Source organism: Meles meles, chromosome 1, assembly GCF_922984935.1.
Source record: "Meles meles chromosome 1, mMelMel3.1 paternal haplotype, whole genome shotgun sequence".
In the NCBI taxonomy this organism is placed as follows: Eukaryota; Metazoa; Chordata; class Mammalia; order Carnivora; family Mustelidae; genus Meles; species Meles meles.
The window spans coordinates 60,538,274-60,553,346 of record NC_060066.1 but is presented as its reverse complement, the minus strand read 5'-3'; the positions used below and the strand labels follow the sequence as shown (position 1 = coordinate 60,553,346).

The following is a 15,073-nucleotide window of genomic DNA, read 5'->3' as shown; positions in this document are numbered from 1 at the left end:
ATATACCAAGAAATTGGACAATCTGGAAGAAATGGATAAATATAAATATATAAGCTACCAAAACAAAGAGGAAGAAATAGAAAACTTGAACAGACCAATAACAACCAAAGAAATTAAATCAGTAATCAAAAATCTCCCAAAAAATGAAAGCCTAATTTGAGGGGCGCCTGGATGGCTCAGTGGATTAAGCCGCTGCCTTCGGCTCAGGTCATGATCTAAGGGTCCTGGGATCGAGCCCCGCATCGGGCTCTCTGCTCTGCAGGGAGCCTGCTTCCTCCTCTCTCTCTGCCTGCCTCTCTCCCTACTTGTGATCTCTCTCTCTGTCAAATAAATAAATAAAATCTTTAAAAAAAAAAGAAAAAAAAATGAAAGCCTAATTTGAGAGCCAGAGTTGGGGGTTTGGAGGGTAGGGAAGGAAAAATAAAACAAGATGGGATCGGGAGGGAGACAAACCATAAGAGACTCTTAATCTCACAAAACAAACTGAGGGTTTGGGGGGGCGGGGGGGTATGGAGAGGGTGGTTGGGTTATGGACATTGGGGAGGGTATGTGAAACGGTGAGTGCTGCAAAGTGGGTAAGCCTGACAATTCACAGACCTGTACCCCTGGGGCAAATAATACATTGTATGTTAATAAAAATAATTAGTAAATAAATACATAAATAAAAATGAAAGTCCAGGGCCAGATGGTTTCACAGATAAATTCTACCAAACTTTTTTTTTTTAAGATTTTATTTATTTGACACATAGATAGAGAGAGAAAGCAGAGAGAGAGAACACAAGCAGGGGGAGTGGAAGAGGGAGAAGCAGGCTTCCTGCTGAGCAGGGAGTCCAATGTAGGCTTTGATCCCAGGACCCTAGGATCATGACCTTAGCCAAAGGCAGACGCTTAATGAGTGAGCTACCCAGGCACCTCTCTACCAAACATTTTAAAGAAAAGTTAATACCAAAAAATAGAAATGGGAGGAAAACTTCCAAATTCATTGTATGAGGCCAGCAGTACACTGATACCAAAACAAGACAAAGACTCCACTAAAAAAGAGAACTACAGGCCAATATCACTGATGAACACAGATGCAAAAATTCTCAATAAAATACTAGCAAATCACAGGGCGCCTGGGTGGCTCAGTGGGTTAAAGCCTCTGCCTTCGGCTCAGGTCATGATCTCAGGGTCCTGGGATCGAGCCCCACATCGGGCTCCCCGCTCGGTGGGGAGCCTGTTTCCCTCTCTCTCTCTACCTGCCTCTCTGCCTGCTTGTGATCTCTGTCTGTCAAATAAATAAATAAAATCTTTAAAAATAATAATAATAAAATAAAATAAAATACTGGCAAATCAAATCCAAAAGTATATTTAAAAAAATCATTCACAATGTTCAAGTGGGATATATTTCTGTTTGCAGGGTGGTTCAGTATTTACAAATCAATCAATGTGATACAGCATATCAGTAAAAGAAAGGATAAGAACCATGTAATCCTTTCAATAGATGCAGGAAAAGCAACATCCATTCATGATAAAAACACTCAAAGCAGGTTTTGAGGGAACATACCTCAACATAATAAAAAAGGCCATATTTAAAAAACCCACAGCTAATATCATCTTCAACGGGGAAAAACTGTGAGTATTTCCTCCATGGTCAGGAAGAAGATGGGAATAACCACTCTCACCACTATTATTTAACATAGTACTGAAAGTCCTAGCCATAGCAATCAGACACAAAAAGAAATAAAAGGTATGCAAATCAGAAAATAAAGAGTCAAACTTCTACTATTTGCAGATGACAAGACACTCTATGTAGAAAACCCAAAAGACTTCACCACAAAATTGCTAAAACTGATGCACAAGTTCAGTAAAATCACGATACAAAATCAATGTACAGAAATCTGTTGCATTTCTATACACCAATGAAGCTGAAAAAGAAATTAAGGAAACAATTACATTTACAATTGCACCAAAAACACCTACGAATAAAACTAACTGAAGAGGTAAAAGATCTATACAACACTGAAAACTATAAAACACTGATGAAATTGAAGAGGACACAAAGAAATGGAAAAACATTCCTTGTTCATGGACTGGAAGAACAAATACTATTAAAATGTCTATACTATCCTAAGCAACCTACACATCTATTGCAATCCCTATCAAAATACCACAAGCGTTTTTTCACAGAGCTAGAATGAACAATCCCAAAATTTGTGTGAACCCCAAAAAGACAAAGCCATCTTGAAAAAGAAAAGCAAAGCTGGAGGTATCACAATTCCAGACTGCCAGTTGTATTACAAAGCTGTAGCGATCAAGACAGTATGGTACTGGCATAAAAATAGACACGGAGATCAACAGAACAGAAGAGAAAACACAGAAATGGACCCACAACTATATGGTCAATTAATCTTCAACAAAGCAGGAAAGAATATCCAATGGAAAAAAAGTCCATCTCTTCAACAAATGGTGTTGGGAAACTGGTCAGCAACATGCAAAAGAATGAAACTGGACCACTTTCTTACACTACACACAAAAATAAATTCAAATGAATTTGATGAAATGAATTTTAATGAAACCATTAAAATCCTAAAGCAGAACAAGGCAGTAACTTCCTTGATATCAACCGTTTCAACTCCTTACTAGATTCTCCTAAGGCAAGGGAAACAAGAGCAAAAATAAACTACTGAGACTTCATCAAAGTTAAAAGCTTCTGCACAGCAAAAGAAAGAATCAACAAAAATAAAAGTCAACCTATGAAATGGGAGAAAATACCTGCAAATGACATATCTAATTAAGGGTCTGTATCCAAAATATATAAATACATACAGAGAGATCCAAAATATATAAATATATATAAAACTCAATACCCAAAAAACAAATACCCCATTAAAAATGGGCAATAAAACATGAATAAACATTTTTTCAAGGAAGACATACAGATGGCCAACAGATACCTAAAAAGATGCTCATGTCACTCATCATCAGGGAAATACAAGTCAAAACCACAAAGAGATATCACCTCACAGCAATCAGAACAGCTAAAAGGAACACAGGAAATAACAGCTGTTGGTAAGGATGCAGAGAAAGGGGAGCCCTCTTACACTGTTGGTGGGAATGCAAGCTGGTGCAGCCACTCTGGAGAACAGTACATTGGTTCCTCAAAAAGTTAAATATAGAAGTACCCTATAATCTGGCAACTGTACAACTAGGTATTTACCCAAAGGATACAAAAATACCAATTCAAAGGGATACATATACCCCAGTGTTTATAGCATCATTATCTACAAAAGCCAAATTATGGAAAGAAGCCAAATGTTCACTGACTGATAAATGGATAATGAAGATGTGGGAGATGGATGTGTGTGTGTGTGCGTGCACGCACGCGTGCAGGGACACACACACACACACACACACACACACAGAATAGTATTCAGCCATAAAAAAGAATGAAATCTTGCCATTTGCAATGACATGGATGGAACTAGAGAGAATAATCCTAAGCAAAGTCGGTCAGAAAAAGACAAATACTGTATGATTTCACTCATGTGGAATTTAAGAAACAAAACAAAGGGGTAAAAAAAGAAAGAGGAAGGCAAACCAAAACAGACTCTTTTTTTTTTTTTAAGATTTATTTATATATTTATTTGACAGATAGTGATCACACGTAGGCAGAGAGGCAGGCAGAGAGAGACGAGGAAGCAGGCTCATTGCTCAGCAGAGAGCCCAATGCGGGGCTCGATCCTGGGCCTCTGGGACCACGACCTGAGCTGAAGGCAGAGGCCTTAACCCACTGAGCCACCCAGGCGCCCCCCAAAACAGACTCTTAACAATACAAAACAAACTGATGGTTACCAGAGGGGAAATAAGTGGGAAGATGGGTAGAATAGGTGATGGGGACTAAGGACTGCACTTGTTGTGATGAGCACCAGGTGCCACACAGAGTGCTGAATCACTATATTTTACACCTGAAGTATTACATTTTATGTTAACTAACTGGAATTTAAATAAAAGCTTAAAAAATAAATTAAATGGGATCCATCAATATGGAAATGAGCTAATACATTACAAGCAAGTGTTTTATCCCAGAAACGCAAGGGTAGAGTCTGCATTTGAGAGTCAATCAACATAATTCAAAATATTGAGATCAAAAAACAGAAAAACCATTTATTACCATCTCAATCAATGTAGAACCACATGACAAAAATCAACATCTATTCATGTTAAAAACTCTCAGTAAATGTTAAGTAGAGGGGTGCCTGGGTGGCTCAGTGGGTTGGGCCCCTGCCTTCGGCTCAGGTCATGATCCCAGGGTCCTGGGATCGAGCCCCACATCAGGCTCTCAGCTCAGCAGGGAGCCTGCTTTCTCCTCTCTCTCTGCCTGCCTCTCTGCCTACTTATGATCTGTGAAATAAATAAATAAAATCTTTAAAAAAAAAAAAAGAGTAAATGTTAAGTAGAAAGGAATTTCTTCAGTCTGATAAAAGGCATCTAACATGACAGTTAATGGGGGGAAACTGAAATGACTGCCCAAAAGATCAAGAATAAATTGAGAGCTGTCTGCTGTCATCACTTCTATTCAACACTGCACTGTAAGTTCTAGCCAATGCAATTAGGCAAGAGAAATAAATAAGACATTAAGATTGGAAAGTAGGATTAAAAACTGTCTTCATGAGGGCCTGGGTGACTCAGTCAGTTAAATATCTGCCTTCAGTGAGGTCATGATCTCAGGGTCCTGGGATCAAGCCCCAAGTCAGGGAGCCTGCTTCTCCCTCTCCTCATGCTCTCTCTCACTATCTCTGCCTCTTTCTCTCTCAAATACATAAATAAAATCTTAAAAAATAAAAAATAAAAAAATAGAAATTTATTCAAAATGTCTTTATTTAAAAAATGACATGTGGAACCCCCCCAAAAAAATCTAAAAAGTAATTTTTTAAAAAGCAACTGGAACTGGGGTGCCTGGGTGGCTCAGTGGGTTAAAGCCTCTGCCTTCAGCTCAGGTCATGATCCCAGGGTCCTGGGATGGAGCCCCGCATCGGGTTCTCTGCTCAGCGGGGAGCCTGCTTCCTCCTCTTTCTCTGCCTCTCTCTCTGCCTACTTGTGATCTGTCTGTCAAGTAAATAAATAAAATCTTTTTTTTTTTTTTTTTTTTTTTTTTTTTAAAGATTTTTTATGTATTTATTTGACAGAGAGAGAGAGATCACAAGTAGGCAGAGAGGCAGGCAGAGAGAGAGGAGGAAGCAGGCTCCCCGCAGAGCAGAGAGCCCGATGCGGGGCTCGAACCCAGGACCCTGAGATCATGACCCGAGCCGAAGGCAGCGGCCCAATCCACTGAGCCACCCAGGTGCCCCAATAAATAAAATCTTTAAAAAAAAAACCAACTGGAACTGATAAATGAGTTCAGCCAGACTTCAGAACACTGCATCAATACACAAAAATTGCTGTATTTTTATACAAGAGCAATAATCAATAAGAACAAGAAACTAAAATTTAAAAAACATGACCACAGGCAATAGCATCAAAAATATGAAATACTGGGACATCTGGATGGCTCAGTCGGTTAAACATTTGCTTTTGGCTCAGGTCATGATCCCAAGTCCCACATTCTTGCTCAGCAGGGAGCCTGCTTCTCCCTCTGCTAGACACTCACCCTGCTTGTGCTCTCGTTCTTTCTCTGACAATCTAAAAAATAAATAAATAAACTCTTTAAAAAATATATGAAATACTTAGGGATAAGTCTAAAGATGTAAAATACTTGACTACTTAAATCTACACATACTGTTGAGAGAAATTAAATAATATCTAAATAAATGAGAGATATTTTGCTGGTGTGCTGGAAGACTCAATTTTCCTACCATGTCAACTTGCCCCAAACTGAGCTATAGAGTCACAGCAGTTCTATTCAAAATCCCAGCAGGGTGTTTTATAGAAATGGCAAGCTGATTTTAAATTCATATAAAAATGCAAAGGAACAATCTAAAAGAACAAAAGTAATAGGCTACTACTCCCAGATTTCAAGAATTATAAAGCTACTGCAAACCAAACAGCACAGCCTTTGCATAAAGATGAGAAAATAAATCAATAGAACAGAAAAGACTCCAGAAATGAACACATACATGGGCAGCTAATTTTTGACAAAGATGCACAGCAACACTGTGAAGGAAGGATAATCTCTTCACCAACTGGACATCCATTTGCAAAAAAATAAATAAGCCTTGCTACATCTCACATGACATACAAAAATTAACACAAAATGGCAGTTAGATCTAAATTTAAGAGCTAAAGCAATAAAGTATCTAGGAAAAAACATAGAAGAAAATCTTATGATCTTGCATGATGCAAAGATGTTTTAGACATGATACCAAAAGTACAGGGAACAAATGAATAAACTGGAATTCATCAAAATTAACAACTACTGCTCTCTAAAGATGCTGTTTAAAAAAAGAAAAGATAAGCCATAGAGCAGGAGGAAATAATTTCCAAACATATAATAAGGGACTTGTACCCACAATATCCAAAGAGAGACATCAGAGAAGACACCAAAATAGGAAGATCTAAGGAAAAGTGCCTACGATATAGGAAATATCAGTATCAATAGATATTTTGCCAAGGATTTTTTTTTTAAAGATTTTATCTATTTATTTGACAGAGATCACAAGTAGGCAGAGAGGCAGGCAGAGAGAGAGGAGGAAGCAGGCTTCCTGCCGAGCAGAGAGCCCGACGTGGGGCTCGATCCCAGGACCCCGAGACCATGACCCGAGCCGAAGGCAGAGGCTTAAACCACTGAGCCACCCAGGCGCCCCACCAAGGATTTTTTTAATCCTATATTCTACTAACAAGCAATGATATAATTATCTGAGTACCCCCATCATCAACATAGTCACTAAGAATTTACAAATCATAATTCCATTACACTACACTAGAACAGATACCATATTTCTCAAATTACAGATAAGAAAACTGAAACTCTAAATCACTTGTTCAAGGCCACGTAAGCTGGATAATGTAGAGCAAAGATCAAGCTTGACAAATCTAGCTAGCATAAAAGTAAATAAATAAAAAGACTACTTGGCTTCAAGGCCACTGGGTGATACTGTCTCCCTCAGTGATACCTATTCCAAAGTAAACCTCAGAGTGCAGCTACTGGAGCTTTCTTAACACTGACTCATGCATACCAAAAACTTCTCAAAATTGGGAAATAGAGGAACAGAAGAAAATACATTTTGTCTTCTTTCTGGTTCTCTTCTTTATACTTTACATTGTAATAGCTTTCTTTACAGGTCTGAAAAGTCAAAATGACAATCCGTTTAAAAAAAAAAAAATGAACTGTATTTAGGTACCTAGAAGATAAAGCAATGTCGCAATAACTCACACTAACATAAGTGATACCAAATTACTTCAGCGTTCAACTTGAAAGTGAGCAGAAAAACAAAAGGGGGCAAGGAAAACGTTACAATTTGTTATTTAATAGTCACATGTTAAAAGTTGTGTTAAGTTGTTCAGATTCTGAAAGACTCAGTGGAGGAAAGAAGAAAGATCACTACTTCCCATCAACAAGTATGTACGAAAAGATATTTCTACGCCACTCTGAAGACGTTTATCTTGTGTTTCTCAACTCTGGATGCACATTTGAGTCATCTGAGAGCTTAAAAATAATCCCAGTGTCTGGGCTTCATCCAAGACCAATCAAATTAGAATTTCTGAGGGTAAGACTCATGCATAGTGTTGTTTAAAGCTTCCTTGGTGATTTCAATGAACAACCAAGGTTGAGAACCACTACTGTTAAGTACATGTACATATAACATACAAACATATATACATACATAAATATGTAAATTGTCATGTAACTGGTTAATCTCCCAAGAAAATAAGGAATACTTAGCAAGTGCTAACCAAGGGGAAGACTGCTGAGTGTACATACAAAGCATATGGAATTTAAGCTGGGTAAGAACCATATGAGGACTGAGGGGAATGAGAGGTAGTAAAAGGGTGGTAGAATCAATAGATTTGTGGTACGGAAGAAATACTAAAATTAAATAGAGGGAATGAACTAGAAAGTTAGGAGGTGTCAGAGAGAGATGAATGCTTGAGATTAAGACTATTAAGTCTTGCAGTTACTGGTTATGATAAAGTCAAAAATATGATCACAGGAATGAGTGGCTAGAGGAGAGGGAAGCAAGATAACAAAAGTACAATGACTGAAATGTCAGCATGTTGGAACAATCATCTACTTAGTGAAATCATCAAAAAGTAAGGGTAAAAGTGAGGCATGAGAAATGTGATGGAATCACCCAGAGGTCAACAAATGATTACTGTGAGGTGACAGGCGTTAGCCTATTAACATGAAATTGAAAGCTGGAGAGTCACCTCAAGGAAGAATTCCTGGAATTAGAAATGAGGAGCTAGGAAGACAGTTCCTACAAGAGGCATAAAATATAGAAGAACAATAACCTTAATAAAGCTCAGTCTAGTACAAAGTAATGACCAACATGTACAGCACAGCACTGACTACACCTGAGGAAGACAGGTCCTGCTGAAGGCCCAGTAGAGGGATCAAAGAAGTTTCACAGCGGTTTAGAAGATGTGCTGTGTGAGCTTAGTGTTCAAAAATGCGTAAGAACAAAAGAACCTTCAAGGCAGGGAGACACCACAACATAGGCGAAGCAGAGAATGTGAAAAAAACATGAACCATTCTAAGAAATGCAACAGTTCAATGTGATAAGGGCAGAACAGGAATGAATATGAAATGAGTACAAATTAATGGGTACAAAAGAGAGTCAGGATAAATTACTTAACAGGTAGACCAAGGCCACAACTTTATTCTCTTCATAAATGATATAATGACAAATTAAACTGTTGCCCATAAATCCTTCATAAAAGTCTCTAATAGGGAAGAAAATTAACAGATTTCAGTTTAATCTCCCGTATCTTACTTTGAAGGAGGTACTAGAAAACAATTATATAATCCAATAGCCATTGCTTTATACAGATTAACCAATTTGAGGATCAATTGTTTCAACATAAAAAAATTATGATCATAAATCCAAGATTAAAAATGTACCAATGAAATTTGTGTATAACTGAGACTTTTTAAAACATATGAATAAAGCTCAAACATAAATGTATTAATTATAGACTTCTTTATAACATATATATAAACATATATATGAGGCTATTGTAAATATAAATTGCTCTCCCACTCAAGAGAACAATATTATAAATGAAGGCATAAATAACAAATATTGCTACATACAACTTTTATAAATGATGAAACTTATAAATGCATATCACACTGGAAAAGATGTCTCAACAGGTAACTTGTTATATTTTACTCTGTGTCCATTTTACTTTAAAAGTTATAATTTAATGGAAAGAACACTGCATTTGGGAGCCAAAGAACACATATTCAAGTGCTGGCACAGGCACATATGAGCTATTATTAAGCAAGTCACTTAACTTTTCTGTGTGTAAGTTAATTTACAAAACACAAATCAAAATCCACATCTCCTGATCTGTTAAGGTTTTTGTGAAGCACGAAATCCGACAGAGCTTTGTAAACCATAATGAGCGGTAAAATTGTTTAGTTACAGACTTCTAAATATTATTAATATAGAACTAAAAGCCTTCAGGTCATCTGCTGCCCCTCCCTCCACCCCCCAATGAAGCACAATTAAAACCTGAGATGATAAATCTGATAGACTTTGATAAGCATGTCTCACCACCTCTCTTCATAACCTTACCTTCGAATGAGCAGGCCCTCTTTCTTTCAGAAGTTTATACTGGGGTTGGACTCTATTGAAACGGGCTAACTCATTTACCAGACACATTGGAGTTTTCTCTTTGGGGTTTGCCATTTTATCTTGGAGAGAAGCTGTAAATAAAAAGGCTTTAAAGTTTTTGTGAAGAATGACTTTAAAATGGAAGAAAAGCTAGTTTTGACTTTTTTAGATCGACGTCAGATTGTAAATTTGGATTAAATTATTTTCATGAATTTTATATAAAAAATTCAAACCATCTAAAGTGTTCCATTACATGCAACAGAAATATGTATCACATTTTAAACATAAATTAAGGTAACTTTTTCCCTAAGTACCTAAATTGCTCTCTATACATTTTTTGATAACAGCACACGTACAGATTTTTAAATAATATGATTATAATCATTTTTAGTTTATAACTTTCCTTTCCTCTCAAAAAATTTTAGCATAAACACATAATTCTCCTGATTCTTATACTATGAAACTATATTGTCTACCTTTTTTATCATTTGATCTTACTTTTTTTTCCTTCTAATTTTGAGGCAGCATATTAATTGAAAAAGCTCTAGACTTGGGAATGGAGTCCAAACTTAAGTACTAGCTCTTCCAACTACTATTTTTAGTAACTTCCTTTTCGTTTTTTGTGGTTTTTTTTCATAAAATTTTAAAAGGAGTAGAAAGGATAATTTAACAAATGTCCAAGTTCTTACCCCTTAGAACTGAAATTAATATTTTCCAAGTTTAAGTTTCATTAAAAAAACAAAACAAAACAGTATTATATTCCAGTTAAGGTCCGTTTATCCTTTCCAGAAACCACTACTAAATGAATTTAGAATATATCCCTCTGGAATATTTTATAATACATTTACATGCATGTGTGTATATCCATGAAAATACAGTCTTGAGATATATATGGTTTTGCAGTCACATTAATAGTAATATAACATAATTTTCACAACTCACTTTCTTCACTCTTAATTATGTTTTTGATATTATAACTTATATAGATCCACTGCATTACTTTTAACTGCTGTATAATTTCCATCACAATACATCAGTTTTCTAATACACTCCCCTACTGACAGACATTTAAATTGTTTCAATTCTTTACCTTTATGAGTAAAAACATGCTGCCAAATGGCACTCAGAATGACTGTACCAAATTACCTTCTGCTGGCAGTATGAGAATCACCACTTCCCTTCAACCTTGAAAACATGTAGTATGGTCAGGTATTTTAATTTTTGATAATTTGATGTCTGACAAATTGTATCCCTCTATTAGTTTTTGTTTTCCTGCTATTATTTTAATTTGCATTCCCATTTTCCTAGTGAGTCTAATCACCTTCTCATTTATTGATCATTTGGGTTTCCTCTTTGGGAACAACTCCTGTCTTTTTTTCTATTGATTATTTTATGTATAATATTTATCAATATTTTCTTTAACAGTCTGTCCTTGCTATTTGTTTAAAAAACCCTTCCCTAGGGGCACCTGGGTGGCTCAGTGGGTTAAGCCTCTTCCTTCGGCTCAGGTCATGATCTCAGAGTCCTGGGATAGAGCCCCATATCGGGCTCTCTGCTCAGCAGGGAGCCAGCTTCCCCCTCTCGCTCTGCCTGCCTCTCTGCCTACTTGTGATCTCTCTGTCAAAAAAATAAGATCTTTAAAAAAAAAAAGAAACCCTTCCCTAACCTGCAAGGTATTAATGATTTTTACTTAATTTAACTAAGCCTTCTATGCTTTATCCTTAAAGGTATAATAAATCTATCCTACTTAACTCAGAGGTTGTTTTGAGGTTAAGATTTTTTAATATACGGTATTCTAAATTCTACCACAATTATTACAGCTTCAAAATATTTTCCTAATTCTGTATTATTTTATCCTGTATTAGTCATTCATCTCATTTATAGACACAATAACTGCTTTTTAGTCTTCTTTCATCTCCTATTCAATCATACCAAGAAATATTTTAAAACCTTACCATAAAACACGCAAGGCTTACTTTCTGCTAAATTAAACTAGTCACAATGTGTGGAAATACATTAAATAAATAGAAATAGCTGGATTTAGAAACTTTATGAACTTTTATGGCAAATTTAATGAACAAAACAGTATTCTCTTAACTTTTTCATACTCTTTTCAGGATCAATAATTTAATACAATAATTTGATCACAACATTACAATTAAGAAATTATTTGATTAAAAAACTACATAAATACCTACTAAAGCACAAGTGAAAGAAAGGAGAACCTAAACAACCACCTGTAGGACAAATGCAGTTGACAACTGATTCTACAATTAAACCACCCTACGTGGCGTGTAAAACAAACAGAAAAACTAGTAATTTTTACTTTTTGGAACAGCACAAAAAAGACAAGAGTAAGTCAAGAGAGATTTGAGGAAATCTGCATCTTACTTATTCCACTGTAAATTTTATAAATTGTACCATAAGTCAGTCATCATATAAAATACTAGGTGACTTGGGTTATAATCAGTTTGGGTCCTTGCATACCATGGCATTAAATAACTCAAGTACAACAGAAGACACAGATACTTATGCCTATATCAAGAAGCAAAGAAAAATGACAATTTGTTAAAAATGAGAAAATATTAAAGTCTGGTAAAAATCAGCTAATTTTGCATAACACTTAAATAGCTTATATACTACTGTATAATTTTTATAACTTAGCAATGCAATATATTCATCTGTTAAAATGCAAAAAATATTAAGAGCATATCAAGCACAATGTGACAATACTATAGTGAAAATTTTTCATAGCACAGGATTTTAAAATATATTAAAATGATAAAGTACATATGTTGACTAATTGAGTTTAAATTTTTAAAAATGATGTTTATAGTCCTGTATTCTTGCTTGGTAAGAAAACCTGATCTAAATCCTTTAAAGGAAAATGTCAACTAATAAAATGGTGTTAAACGTATATCTCATTAACTTTGACTTTTCACTGCATAAAAATAACATAAATCCTATAAAACGTTTTAATGTGTAGCTTAAGGTTTGGTGTGAAAACTGTGCAAATACACACAGACTCTCATTTAGATAAAGCTTTATAACTAAAATTTAAAGGTTTAAATTTGGTAAATTTTAAAATATTTAGTCCTAGTTGTAATTTATTTTACAGAATGATTAAAACTTTATTTTAAATAGCTGCACCTCTATTTAATCAGGAATCTTATTGGTATTAACTTCTTGACAGAGCTCAGTGATACAGCAATAATTAAAATTTAAACCAAAATTTTTGGGATGCCTGGGTGGGTCAGTCAGTTCAGTGACCAACTGTTGATATTTGGCTTGGATCATGATCTCCAGATCATGGGATCTAGCCCTGTGTGGGGCTCTGCACTCAGTGGGGAATCTATTTGAGATTCTCTCTCTCCCTCTCCTTTTTCCCTCCCCCAATTGCACAGGTGCATGATCTTGCTATTCTCTTTTTGTATCTTTTTATATCTTTTTCAAAAAATTAAACCAAAATTTTAATAAAGCATCTACAAAACTATAAAACTAATCTATAAAAATTAAGACCTACAAGCTTAATTTATATATAACTTCTTAGACAAGTCAATAATGCAAAAAGGGAGAAATACATACACTGTTGCATAGGTATACAATTTCAAGAGACCTGTGAATGTTTTCATCAAGATATTTTGAAATAGGCTTCAAGTCAGTTTGGTGGCTGGGATAGAAGCCTACTTAGAAGTAAATAAAATTAATGATAATGGATTTCACAATCTAAGACTTTCCCATTTTGAGAGAGCAACCGCCGTTTGATGGTTAGGAACCTGCTTTGGATATCTCAGCCACTTACTGATTCCATATGAGTTTGAGAAAGTATTTAAAGGTCACTTTCTAGACAGTAAAACAAGAATAATAGTTGTTTTTATATTACTGGATAATTTTATGGGTTGAATGGGATGATGTAAGAACTGTTAACAATGATAAGAATCCATTATTATTCTGATTATAAACAATTTGTTAAAGCACATTACCATCAAATTATGAAAAGAGTGATACAGTTTTATAAACTTTTTTTTCATAGCCCTCCAAGTTAAAATATTCTGAGTTAAAATGTTAGGATAAGCTGATTTTATTCACACAAATAGACTTCTTTAATATTCTGTAAAAAGCATGTATTTGTTATTTTTTCCAGACTTATGACTTATGACTGACTTATAAATTTGGTTCCACTGAAAAATTTCCAGCTGTGCTACAAAAGACACTTTAAGATTTCTCATATTTGTGTTAGGGAATAGTCTATCTTTGTTGATATTAAATTTGTTTACACGTAACTCACCATAACCTTGATGAGTAATACTGGTAAATAGATATTTATAACACCAGTAGCAGCACATTCAACAAAAAATTAGATACACTCTAGTCTTTTTGAGATAGACCCTACTTTTGTATTTTTATAAAATGTCCTGACTGCCTGGGACATAAATCTTCAAACCATACCAAAATAATGGAGCTGAGAATTTTTAATCAACAGGCAAAAATCCCGGTCCCAATAGAGCTCACAGAATGGCATAAGAAACAGGCACATACCATAAACAAATACAATACTACAATACAAATGCTAATAATAAGGTTGCTACGGGAGTTCTTGGGTGAAGGAGGTACTAAAAGGCAGGTTTCAAGAGGTGGTGATTAGTTAAGTAAGCTAGCAAGGGTAGAACAAAGACAATCCAAGCTTGTCCACAGCACACATGCAGGAGAAAGCACATAAAACACATCACATTCCAGCAAATGCAAGTAGATCGTTAGCAGAAAACAGAATGCATATAAGGAAACTGCAGAAAAAACTGACCAGAATCCACCAAAACACCAAAAGCGTCTTAAGCCAGAACTTAGAGTAGCAACATTTTTAAAGTAGTTAAATTGCAGCCAGAGCTGTTGCTATTACATAGTCTACCTCACCTGCCAAGGCAAGTCTCTCCACAGAAGAATCCGTTTCCATCCCTGGTCCCAGAAATGACTTGGACACAGTTTCTAAGTCTCTTTGCTGGCTTCCCTTCCCCTATGCCCTGCTATTGGAAGTGACTCATCCTAATACCCAAGTTAAAAAAAAAAAAAAAAAAAAGAAACAGAGTCAAAGGAGCAAAGGAATTTGCCTTCCACAGGCTCTTGCCTTCTAAGAGAAATATGATTACCTCTCCATAGCTGTAACTAAAACAAACCATGTAACTTCAAATTAGACTATAACCTAAGGTTGTCCAAGCAAAATCAATACCCAAAGATCAAACTGTTCTAATTGCCTATTGATTAGGGAAAAATTTAAGTTCCTACCTCATATAAACATAAAAATAAATTCCGTAAGTATT

General features: G+C 35.5%; 1 protein-coding gene across 11 annotated transcripts in view; it reads right to left on the bottom strand.

Annotated features, from left to right (window-relative positions):
• The window catches only part of STAU2 (staufen double-stranded RNA binding protein 2), a 320,763-nt gene that overhangs the window by 263,580 nt on the left and 42,110 nt on the right, over positions 1-15,073 (bottom strand). For 3 of the 11 annotated variants that reach the window (XM_046010467.1, XM_046010472.1, XM_046010468.1), the window contains exons 3-4: positions 14,670-14,798; positions 9,720-9,850 (exon numbers count right to left, since the gene is read on the bottom strand). The exons of 5 other annotated variants lie outside the window; for them this stretch is intronic. In XM_046010467.1, the coding sequence (XP_045866423.1) occupies positions 9,720-9,850; positions 14,670-14,709 (171 nt within the window). In that variant the 5' untranslated portion in view covers positions 14,710-14,798. The remainder of the gene's footprint in view (positions 1-9,719; positions 9,851-14,669; positions 14,799-15,073) is intronic. 3 more of the 11 variants (XM_046010469.1, XM_046010470.1, XM_046010471.1) reach the window with 1 other exon arrangement.